At 38.3% G+C, this 13192-nt stretch overlaps 1 protein-coding gene across 1 annotated transcript in view; it reads left to right on the forward strand.

Annotated features, from left to right (window-relative positions):
• LOC122549488 (arf-GAP with SH3 domain, ANK repeat and PH domain-containing protein 1-like) overlaps positions 1 to 13192 on the forward strand; it is a 363467-nt gene that overhangs the window by 342824 nt on the left and 7451 nt on the right. The window contains exon 30 of the mRNA XM_043689348.1: positions 3801 to 3923. Within this exon, the coding sequence (XP_043545283.1) occupies positions 3801 to 3923 (123 nt within the window). The remainder of the gene's footprint in view (positions 1 to 3800; positions 3924 to 13192) is intronic.

Here is a 13192-nt window from a genome sequence, read left to right on the forward strand (position 1 = left end):
GTAGTTTTTGCCTCTCTATTTTCCCTCCTTACCTTTGGTCCTGAAAACACTGTCTATTTACTAGGTTTACTACCTCTTCCAAGCGGCCTTTAAGCATGTGAATCTTGCCAACTAGTATTCGTAAATTATTCAACTGTAGATACCAAGCCCAATCCCCTCCTTACCACACTCTTACACGCCAATATTTCATTCAGGATATCAAATAATGCTCAGAGCAGGAATATGGCCCATTACCCTTTATTAACTGACAATGTGGAGGCTCATTTTAGGAATGCTGCTGTCACTCGAACAGAAGTTACCTCAGCACTGACTAAAGATTGATCCTGTGCACTTGTTTTCTGTTTATCTCAGTTGTATTTTTTTAAAAAACATTATTTAAATTAGCATGTTTGAACATGTTTTGAGACACCTCTGAGGCTGGAAGAATTTTGTGGCTCAGAGAAAGGGACACTATCACGTCACAATTTTTGTGTTAATCAATATAAAAGGCCAATAATACCAGGGTGAAATAGAAAAATATGCATTTCATGCATTGAATGTCAACATCACGTGTTCACTAAATACATTTAACACTGTCTTTTACCAAATCATTTCTTTAGCCTGAACATCAGAGGAGTACTTTACCATTTCAACTACTCAAAGGATTCTTTGGCAATATTTGTTAGAATTGTATTGAATTGTTGCATACAGACAACAAAGCAACTAATTACAATGTGCATGTTCAGATCACATTATATGACAATCAAAGAAAAAGCATTTGTGAAACATGGGTTAAAAAGTGTAATACCTGGATCATGAAAAGCAAATTTATAAGCCGGTCTCCCCCTCCTACCCAGTTACACATAGTTTAAAAAGGTCGTCTACTTGTTCAGTTGAATAGTCATTATACTGTTTCCTTGAAAAGAGCCCTAGGTTTCAGAGCTCCAATGGCAGCTGGAGATACTGTGATGCATCCATGAAGCTGAATAATATGGGTAGCACATTTAGAGGGCTGGTCACAGCGCAGCACAAGGGACAGCAGGAAGAAAAAGATTGAATGACTACCAAGCAGTGTAGAAGTGTTTGTCAAGAAGAAAGCAAGCAACACAGTAGTCAAAACCATTGACAATTTAAATTATATGTCACTGAGAATGCACTTAATCTTCAGAGAGTTGATTTTCAATGAGAATTTCTTCTCCAAATATAAGACATAGAAGCAGAAATAGACATTCAGCCATCCAGTATTGAGATTATTTATTGAGATCATGGTTGATCAGGTAATCCTCAGTTACACTTTCCTCTGTTTTCCCCATAACTCTTTCTTCCTTCATAGATTGAAAAAGAGAGGATGTGTTTTCTCTGTACTTTTAAAGTACTGCAAGTGACATAATGGTTTATGATGCAGCAGTCAGGAAGCTTGAAGTCTTGTTCTAACACACATGCATTGTGGTGCTGCCAGTAAAATAAATGCAAGCCCCAAGCTGTAACAATTTGCTGGTTTATAACAAGTTTCATGTCAAGATATGAGAAACATCTTCATGTCATTGTGTAAAAGCAAAGGGAAATAAATGATGAATTTGAGAAATTAGTCAGTCATTGTGGGCCCTTGCTTCTGAGATAGCATTAATCTGAACATTTATAACCAAAGCAATAATTTTCAATTTGCATAAAAAAAGGAATTTAGGAATAAGATCATCAAAAGTTCTGATAAAAATCGTATAAATTAAAACAAAAGAGGTTTATAAAATTATGAAGGGCATGAATAAGGTAAATAGAAAAGGTACTTTTCCCTGGGGTGTGGGAGTCCAGAACTAGAGGGCATAGGTTTACAGTGTGGGAAAAATTTAAAAGAAACCTAAGGGGCGACGTTTTCACGCAGAGGATGGTGCGCGTATCAAATAAGCTGCCAGAGGAAGTGTTGGAGGCTAGTACGATTACAACATTTAAAAGGCATCTGGATAGGTATATGAATAAGAAGAGTTTAGAGGGATATGGGCCACATTCTGGCAAATGGGACTAGATTAATTTAGGAAAATCCTGTTGACATGGACAAGTTGAACCAAAAGGTCTGTTTCTGTCTTTTGCATCTCTATGACTGACTCCATGATTTATTCAGCCCACATAAACTAACACTTGAAGGTTTTAGGAAAATAATTTTAGAAATAAATTAACATAATGAAAAAATATTTTCCATACATTTTTTTTAAATCTTAGCAATCAATTTCAATAAAATTCAGTTATTTGGTTAGCTTAAACCAATCAATTTTAACTACTGGTATAACTTGTCAGTACAGGAAGAACAGCACCACACAGTGGCAAGAATAGGTAATTTTGGCACTCCACAAACCTTAGTATCAGTCAGAGAGCATTTCTGTTGCACTATCCCAAAATACAGAAAAATGTTGTGTATGATTTTGACTCCTGGTATTTGCAGTTTCCATTGTCATGATACCTGGACTTAGGAGTGTCTGTTCCATGAAATTGTTCCATGATTTCAGTATTATGTAGTGACATAATAAAAGCAAAGTACTGCAGATGCTATTGATCCAAATAAAAACAAGTTTCTGGAAAAACCCAGCAGGTCTGACAGCACCTGTTGAAAGTGAAATGGAGTCCAGTATGACTTCTCTTCAAAACAGATGATCTATCAGACTGTTGAAACATTCCTGTTTGGGAGAAGGGAAGAATTTATGTCAAAACAGTACTCTTTGATCTTGCATATTTAATTCAGAGCTTAAATAGCATCGCCATTCAATAATTCGGCCCTAAAAGCTAAATAATTATTACAGTATATATTTTGTTGTCAATAGTTTGTATAGATCTTCATATGATCACAGCATGAAAACCACGCAGTGCCTTATGGACAGCTTTCTATCATTGTGAGTACAGCACTGCTTTGCTGTTTGAAGCTGCTTATTAAACAGCAAGTAACATTGAGATCAGCAGTTTAATAATGAACTGTTAAAATCCCTACCACACAATTCAAACTATCTATACTCTCGGAATGTATTTCATAGAATCCCTACAGAGTGTAAGAGGGTATTCAGTATAATTTATTCTCCAAAGAGCATCCCACCCAGACACCCCACCTCCCCCCGCCACCTAAAAAAAGAAGTTGCTGCAGCCCTGCATTTAGCATGGCTAATTCACATAGCATGCACATGCCTGCACACTATGGGCAATTTAGCATAGCCAGTCTACCTAACCTCCACATCTTTTGACGATGGGAGGAAACTGGAACACCCAGAGGAAACCCACGCAGACAAGAGAGAATGTTCAAACTCCACAAGATAGTCACACAAGGCTGGATTGAACTGTGTGACAGCAGTACTAACCACTGAGCCAACATGCCACCCAAACACATCTACCTTTCCAACGTTTTGAGAGCCCATCCGACTAATAAGTATAGCCAATTTAACTGGAAGTGGCATTTGGCAAACAGGATCTCATGCTTGTAGCTACCAAGTGCCCATAAATGAATTCTGCTGTATATTTTATGTCTGAATAAAAATAATTGATGTTTTGTAGATCATATAAATGCACTGACATGTAACCTGTTTACCGACACAAGTTACTGTATTGTAGTTATATGAATTTTGTATTCAACATTTGAAAATAGGAAGTTGATATAACACTAAATGAAAATGTTAAATAATTTATGACAATAAAAATGGTGCTTCAAAACTTGTAAAATCTTTATAATATTTATCTTGTCCTGTGCCGAAGATTTTCTGTTTTCATGCTTAAATATAATGCTGCATTTGCTGACTGTGACAAATGCTTTGTTTATCTGTCTTAATAATTACAATTTCTCTTCAAAGGCAAAGAACAAAATCCGCAGGGTAAAAACCATATATGACTGCCAAGCTGACAATGACGATGAACTTACCTTTATTGAGGGAGAAGTGATTGTCGTAACTGGTGAAGAGGACCAGGAGTGGTGGGTAAGTCTTAAGAGTAATTGCTTTAGAATGTTCATTTTTGGAACTTTTCATTGGCATTTTGTGCAATTAAAACAATTTTTAAAAGCCAGTTCTAAAAGATTTTGTATCATGAATTTATATTGGAACTGTGAAGCTGAGGCCAAAATCATATGAGCCATAATCTTATCAAATGATGGAGCAGGCTTGGAGCTAAATGGTCCTACTCCTAATTCATATGTTTTCATGTACCTATTAAGAACCATACCCATATCCCCCACTTCTACATTGAGATCACTGTCATGGTTCTTACTGAGCGATACTGTTCCTTTAGTTCACTCTTGCTTTTAATATATTTGCAAGAAATTCTTTGAGATTCCTTCAGTTTACTTGCCAATATTTTTATCATGACCTTGCTGTTTAATCTCATGCTAACACTTGTTACTTGTTCCATGTTTTTTGCAGCAACGAGCCTTTGATGTTTGTCATAAACTTCCCTTTTTTTCATTCTACCCTTTTTCTTTGAGAACAAACTTGCTTTGAACACACTCAACATTTTCTGATTACTATTACTGATGCTGATTTACTTCAAATAGCTGCCCACAGTCCATTTTAACGAAATCACAACCTTCAGATTAGTAAAATTAGCTTTGCCCTAACTTACTTTTATTCTGGATTTCCTTTTACATAACCACTTCAAATGTAACTGAATTATAATAGATTGGTGGAAGTTTTGAGCTACAGGGAGAAGCTGAATAGGCTGGGGCTATTTTCCCTAGAGCCTCAGAGGCGAAGGGGTGACCTTATATTAGTTTATAAAATCATAAGGGGCATAAATAGGGTGAATAATCAAAGTCTTTCCCTGGTAGGGGAGTCCAAAACTAGAGGGCATAGGTTTAAGGTTAGAAGGGAAAGATTTAAAAGGGACCTAAGGGACCATTTTTTCACACAGCAGGTGGTGCATCTATCGAATGAACTGCCAAAGGAAGTGTTGGAGGCTAGTACAATTACAACATTTAAAGGCACCTGGATGGGTACATGAATAAGAAGGCTTCAGTTAGAGGGATATGGGCTACATTCTGGCAAACGGGACTAGATTAGGAAAATCCTGTTGGCATCAATGAGTTGGACCAAAGGGCCTGTTTCTGTGCTGTGCATCTGTGACTGTAAGTGCTCCCCACCAATGGCCATTCCCCAGCTTCATTCCCGAAAACAAAATCACAAATCACGCACATGCGCTTACTCAGTGCTGGCTAATTCTCCTAAATGTAAATTAAGAATTTGGCTCCCTCTGTGCCTTTCAGACTAATTTTATGCCAGTTAATATTATGGTAGTTGCTCTCATATTTTTCATTCTGAAGGGTTTGCATACATATTTGCTCTTCAGTCTGCCCTTGATAGTTTGGGGGTCTATGCTATTGTTTGTAACACACAAAAACCATGTCCACAAGAGGGTCTTAACAAATTCCCTTTACTTCAGTGATATTAGCATTGTTTAACTGGCAGCACCCTGAGGTTACCACTGACGAGCTCAACTAAATTGACCATATTAATGCTGTGACTGCAAGAATGTGTCAAAGGCTGAGAATTCTACAACAAACAACTTTTCTTGATTCCTCAAAGCCTGTCCGCCATCTATAGGCGCAACTAAGGCTTGTAATAGAATACTCCCCACTTGATTGCAATATCTAGCTCTCAACAACACCCAAGAAGCTTAGCATTGCTCAATGCAAAGCAGAAAACTTAATCAGCACTTCATCAGTCCTTAAAACACTCACTACCTCTACTACTGCCAACTGCAACACTTACCATCTATAAAATGTACTGTGGTGACATGTCAGGCTTCCTTTGAAAGTATCATTCAAACCTTAGATACTCTAACAGCTAGAAGAACATGGACAACAAATACAAGGAAAGCAAATGCATGTTCCTTTCCAAGCTACCCACCAACCTCACTTGGAACTATATTGCCATTCAATCACTGTTGACAACTCTCTGCCCTTTTCTTGAAGACATTTAAGGATGGGAAACAAATACTGGCCTTAACAGTGATGTTCATATCCATGAAAGTAGGAAAAAGAATTACACTTCCAGTCTGTGATTTTATCCTCTGGTTTAATTCATTTGGGCTCATTTGAAGATCCTTTTAACGTTTTGTCTCTCCAGACAGGTTTAAGTGCTTCATTAGTCAATATTGCAATCATCCCACTTTTTCAATCTTTCTCTGAAATCCTGTAATGAAATATTGAGCTGCCCTCCTTTCAGTCATACCTCAGTAATAGCTTAAAAACATACTCCCATGTGTCAAATTGTGTGTATAACTCATCTGAAACATTCTCAACAATTCTTGATTGAACCATTCTTTTCCTGAGAATCCCTGTGAATGATGAAATTTGCGAGCGTGGGTCTCATTAAAAATTGCACTTGTGTGATTTTAGTCCACTGATGTTGATTCTTGTAACCGTTTTTTTGGTACAGATAGGCAAATTTGTGATTTTATAGATAGAGAGGATTTACTGGATGTACCAAAATCCCACTGTTGCCAAATCTTTGACCTTTATCTTCTCTGTCTTCTAAACAGGTTTAAAAACTTTTGTCTTCCATTTCCAACTTTTCTTGCTTCTGAATGTAGTCTGAAGTTCCTACCCTGTCCATGTCTAGTCCAAGATAATGTCCACCTAGTGGTATTTATACTCATTTGAAGGAATTTAGTGAATCAGTTTTTAACTGCATAACCCATCAACTTGCTCTTCAGACCTACTTGGAAAATGCTCATCTAACCGCTCTAACATTGTATAATGTATGTGTGACCCCGTATTCTGTAATCTATTCAATAGAAACAGTTAGCTTACAGAAACATAGTCTAGTCTTTTCAAAGTGAAAATCATCGTACTACAGGACCATTAGAGAGAGATGACTGGTGACAAGATTAACATGAAGAGTACCATGTCTCAAAGAGTGAGGTTGAGAAGACATGGTCTTCCTGATGACTTCAGTTAGGATTGGAAATGAACCTGCATTGTTGGTGACACCAAGACATCCAGCGAACTGTGCTAACCAACCCTTTCACCAGTTGATCAAAACACTTTCAACATCACTATTTCTCTTAAAATATGATGTTTTAAACTGGGTATTAATCTTGTGATCCTCCCTAGAATCCTTTCCAAAGCACCAATATTACCCACAATGTGTGACAACCAAAATTAGACACCATATTCTAACTGAGGTTTAACAGTGGTCTTGTACAAGGACAAAATTGTATGCTTTATTTATAAATGAATTATCTGACAAATATACTCCAATATCTAATTTACTAACTATAGCTTCGAGGCATTGGTCAGGAACTGTTTCAGATTGATAAACTAATGGTGAGGTAGCAGATCTCCAACTGTTTTTAGATTCATAGAATCCCTACAGTGTGGAAGCAGGCCATTCAGCCCATTAGGTCCACACTGACCCTCTGAAGAGCATTCCATCTGGATCCACACCCCTACCCTATCCCTGGACACAATGGGTAATTTAGCTTGTCCAATCCACCTAACCTGCAATCTTTGGGGTGAGAGAGAAAACCGGACCACCTAGAGGAAACCCATACAGACACAGAGAGAATGTGCAGACTGCACACTGACAGTCACCTGAGGGTGGAATTGAACCTGGAACCCAGTGCTAACCACTGAGTCACCATGCCACTATGTTTTTAGTTGAGAGAGAAGGTTAAGATCCAAATGGGTGGAAATAAGGGAATGAAATATACTAGATTTTAGTTCACTGACACAAATGAAACAATAGTGCTGCTCTTAATGGTTGATCCATGGAGCCGTTAGTGGATGGCACAGTGAAGGCTAATATAGTTGGTATGTGGACAAGTAATTGCAAATAAGGAAGCACAGATAATTGAAATCAATCATGGCTTTCATAGTAGAGGAAACTACAAAATAACAGATATGCAAGGTGCTCATGGGAGAAAAGATTGAAAAGATTATCGAGGGACATTGTATTTTAGAAATTAATGGGAGTAAATACAGGTACGTTGCTGGAACCTAATGGCTTGCATCCAAGGATTTTTTTTAAAGTGGCTGCAGAGATAATGGGGGCATTGGTCAAAATATTCCAGAACTCAGTCTGAGAAGGTTCCAGTAGATAGGAAAACCGCTAATGCAATGTCTCATTCAAGAGCGAATGAGAAAGAAAGCTGGAAAATACTTGGGAAAATGCAGAAATCAATTGTTACAAAAAGCAGGGGCAGGACATTCAGAAAGGTTTAATGCATTAAAAAAAAACTGGCAGAATGGTTTTGCGATAGAGAAAGCATGTTTGACAAATTGGTTGAAGTTCTTTGAGAATATTATAAGTAGAGTTGATAAAGAAAACCAGTAGATGTAGTGTATTTGGATTTCTAGAAAGCATTTGATAAGGTACCACCTAAAAGATCGTTGCGGGTAATGTATTAGCATAGGATGAGGATTGGTTAACACACTCAAACAGAGAATCGTGATTCAAGAGCTTTTTCTCAGGTTGGAAAGATGTAACAAGTGGAGTGGCACAACATCAGTCCTAAGGTCTCAACTACCATCATCTATATTACAGACTTAGAAGAAGAGCAGAGTAATGCCTCCAAATTGTCTGATGGTACAAACATAGGTGGGAGGGCATGTTGTGATGAGGACATAAGGAGTCTGCAAGGGGATATAAATAGGTTGAGTGAGTGAACAAAACTTGGCAAATGGAGTTTAATGCACAAAGTGGTACTTTGGTAGGCATAATTAAAAACAGTATTTTTTAAATAGAGTCCAAAAATGTGCACCACAGAAGGATCTGCATGTTCTTGCATGTGAAGCACAAGTTAGCATACAGGTACAACAAATAGTTAAGAAAGGAAATGGCATTTTGAGCCTTATTGCTAAGGAATTAGAGTTGTTTTAAAAAAAATGGAATTACCCTGGTGTTGAAAAAAGGTAAACAATATTAGTTGTCATATTCAAGAAATCATATACTGGCATTGGAGATAAGACAAAAGTGAATCCCTATGATGATTTGTAGGATGAAGGGGTTGATTTATCATGAAAGAGGTGACAGCCTAGTGATATTATTATTGAACTATTAATTCAGAGATCCAGGTAATGTTCTGTGGATCAGAGTTCAAATCCCACCAATGCAGTTGGTGAAGTTTCAGATTTTCAATTAAAATCTGAAATCTAATATTCTTTAGGGAAGGAAACTGCCGTCTCCAATTTCAAGTAACGGCCCTTCCTATTCCCCAATTCCCTTTCCAACTCCTCCCCCTCCCTTCCACTCCTCCTAGCCACCTACTGGATTCATTCCTCCATTGACCAATCATGTCAAATCCTCTGCCTGTCTTCACCTACCCCCACTTCACCACCCTGTTACACCCGAAGTGTTGACTTCTCCGTCTCCTAAAGCTGCCTGATTTGCTGTGTTCTTCCAGCTTCCTGCCTGTCTACTTTGGATTCCAGCATCTGCAGTTTTTTTGTCTCTAATCCTTACCTGGTCTAGCCTACATGTAACTGTAGACCCACAGTAATGTGGATAACTCTGGGCAATTAGGGTTGGACAATAAATGCTGGGCAGTGACACTCTTATCCTGTGAATGCATAAAATTAGCTTATGCTATATTCGTTAGAGTTTAGAATGTTGAGAGGTAATCTTATTAAAACATAAGAGTGGGGAATTGAAATTGAGGACATATTTGTAAATTAAAGGAACAGTTATTTGAAACTGAGATGCAAAGGAATTTCTTCTCTTGGAGGCATAGGAACATCTAGAATTCTCTACCCCAGAGTGTTGTAGAAACCAGATCACAAAGTATTTAATGAGAGGTAAATATATTTTTTAAATATCAGGAAGTTGAATACCGTGATGAGCTGATACAAAGGAGGAGCTGAGGCCTTGGCAGATCTGCCATGATTAGATTAAATGGTGGGGCAGGCTTGAAGCACTGAATGATCCTGTTCCTATTTCCTGTATAGACAAACAGACACATACACACCTTGAATTTACATTGTTGTGGGTAAATCAGCCAAAGTTACCTTTAATTCAGCTATTTAAATCTCATAGACAATCAAGTAGTAAAACAATGATTTAAAATTTATTACATGTAGCAAACAAATTAAGATTCCTGAAGTAAGCAGGTTAAGCCTCTCAACCTGGCTATTACCTGATTAAGGTGAAACTCTGCCACGATCCCACCAACAGCGGTCTAACTCTGGAAGTGTCCAGGGTTCAATCCTTATGCAGAGTTGTTCTTCAAAGTTCTGCTATTGAATTGTTCTGGGCTTGGATTCTTATCCAGTTTTCTCTCTTTCAAGTTTGTGGTGCGACAATACTGATATCCTTTAGATTCTTTCGTGCCCCAAATTGATTATACTTCTGGAGACCTCAAGTCTGTAGCTTGTTTTCTTATCAGAAGCAGCTCCCGTCTTCCCTTTTACATTCTGCATTAGCTACACAACTTTTCCTGCAATTAACCCCTTTACTTCAGGGCATTACTTCTGCAGGCAGTCTTAATTGCCCATTTGTCATGAGGCAGCAAGTTATCAGGAGTTATTATCTCCTGTCTTTCAGGAAGCAGCTTGTTTACATTCTTTCTTCCCCGAGCTGGTTAATTCACATGCTGTTTTTAATTCTTTTAATACAGCTTCTCTTTGTCCCATTCATCTCAAGAAACCATTCACTCTAGAAAGATTAATTGCTGATTCTTACAATCCATTAATTTATTAAAGCTGTGAAGTTGCAAAGTTGTCAAGTTGCAACAGACAGATAAACACACACATGCCATACACAAAAACATGCAACACACAATATGGATGTAAGTGCACTGGAGGCAGTACAGAGGATGTTTCCTAAAATGTTTGCGCAACTACGTACTGTGAATGCGTGAAATCTGAATTAAAAACAAAGTGCTGGATCAACTCAGTAGGTCTGGCAACAGCAAAGGGAAGAGAAACAAAGTTAACATATGACTTGTCAGAAACAGAGAAGGCTGGAAAATAATGTGTTTTATATTGTGAATGGGGAGGAAGAGTGAACAAAACAGATAGTAAACGTTCCCAGAACAAGAGAGATAAGGCATGCTAATGGTAGTAAAGAATGGATAGTGCTGTAAAATAGTTGCTAAAGGTTATGAATAGTCAAAAATAATCTGACTTCACTGAGAGAAATCCCATGTAAATGAGATATTGGGGTTGGGGATAGTAATTAAAATGGAAGACGATGTTCATGTTCGAAGGTTATTGAATTCAATGTTGAGTCCTGAAAGCTGTACAGTGTCTAAGTGGAAAATCAGTTGCTCTTTCTCTAGCTTGCATTAAGCTTCACTGGAGCATTGCAGCAAGCCTAAAACAGAAATTAGATTAGTACATGATTACTAGATTAATACCTGGAATAACTAGATTGTCTCTTATGAGAAAAGATTGAATAGACTGGCTTTATTTCCACTTCGGTTTAGAAGGGTGTTAGAATAAACATTAGACTTTGATGAGGGAAGTGAATATCTTGTAGCTGAATTTGTGGATCACACAAAATTTGGTGGGATGCAAGTAATAAGGATCATGCTACGAATCTGCAGAGGGATATAAATAGATTAAATGAGTGGGCATGAAACTGGTGATGGCATATCATGTGAGATTATGCACTTTGACAGGAGAAATAGAGGAGCTGAATATTATTTAAATGGAGAAAGACTGGTGAAATCTGCAGCAAAGATGAATTTGGGAGCCCTCATGCATAACACACACAAGCTTGTATCCAGACAGTAGTTAAACCATACCTAGAATACTCAGAACACTTTTGGTTCCCCTAACCAAGCAAAAATATATTGGCATTGAGGCAGTCCAAAGGAGTTCCATTTGGTTGATCCCAGTCAAGGAAGGATTTTCTTATGAGGAGAGGTTGAGTAGGATTGACCTGTAGTCATTGGAGTTTTAAAATAAAGAGAGACATTCTTATTGAAACATACACGATTCATAAAGGTCTCAACAGGGTAGATGTGGAAAGATTGATACCCCTTGTGGGAGAAACTAGAATCAGGGGTCTAAATTGCAAAATAAGGCATCACCCATTTAAGAAACTGAAATGGAGAATCTTTTCTCTCCGGGGTAGTGAATGTGTCGAATTCTTTATCACAGAGCTGTAGGGACTCTATCATTAAGCATATTCAAATCTGAGAAAGATTTTTAATCGGTACAGAACCAAGTACCTTAGAGAAAGGCAGGCAAGTGGGGTGGAGCATTATCAGATCAGCCATGATCTCATTGAATGGCAGAGTTTGGGCATAGAGGTAATTTTTATTAAGGAGAGTCATAAAAGAGGAGGAAGATGAACCTTGCATTTCAGAATCACAGCACTTCCATCCAGTAAGTAAATCCTTTGAATCTTGAAACACTTCTAAATATAAGGTTGACTTTGAGAAATGGAGAGGCAGAAGTTGAAGCCTACAAAATAATGATCTATATTTTGGGGAAACATTGGAAGTTGGGTTAGGTTGGAGGAGGGGGTGTAAAATAATAGAGGCTTATAAAATCATGAGGGGCATGGATAGTCTTTTTCCTCAGGTGGGGGAATCCAGAACAAGAGGGCATAGATTTAGGGTGAGGGGGGGAAGGATTTAAAAGGGACCTAAGGGGAAAGTTTTCAGAGTGTGGTGCATGTATGGAATGAGGTGCCAGAGGAAGTGTTGGAGGCTGGTAGAATTACAACATTTCAAAGGCATCCGGACAGGTATATGAATACAGTGATAGAGATGTACAGCATGGAAACAGACCCTTCGGTCCAACCCGTCCATGCCGACCAGATATCCCAATCCAATCTAGTCCCACCTGCCAGCACCTGGCCATATCCCTCCAAACCCTTCCTAATCATATACCCATCCAAATGCCTCTTAAATGCTGCAATTGTACCAGTCTCCACCACATCCTCTGGCAGCTCATTCCATACACATACCACCCTCTGCGTGAAAAAGTTGCCCCTTAGGTCTCTTTTATATCTTTCCCCTCTCACCCTAAACCTATGCCCTCTAATTCTGGACTCCCTGACCCCAGGGAAAAGACTTTTCTATTTATCCTATCCATGCCCCTCATAATTTTGTAAACCTCTATAAGGTCACCCCTCAGTCTCCGACATTCCAGGGAAAACAGCCCCAGCTGTTCAGCCTCTCCCTGTAGCTCAGATCCTCCAACCCTGGCAACATCCTTGTAAATCTTTTCTGAACACTTTCAGGTTTCACAACATCTTTCCGATAGGAAGGAGACTAGAATTGCATGCAATATTCCAACAGT

This window comes from Chiloscyllium plagiosum, chromosome 4 (genome assembly GCF_004010195.1).
Source record: "Chiloscyllium plagiosum isolate BGI_BamShark_2017 chromosome 4, ASM401019v2, whole genome shotgun sequence".
NCBI classification, from domain to species: Eukaryota; Metazoa; Chordata; class Chondrichthyes; order Orectolobiformes; family Hemiscylliidae; genus Chiloscyllium; species Chiloscyllium plagiosum.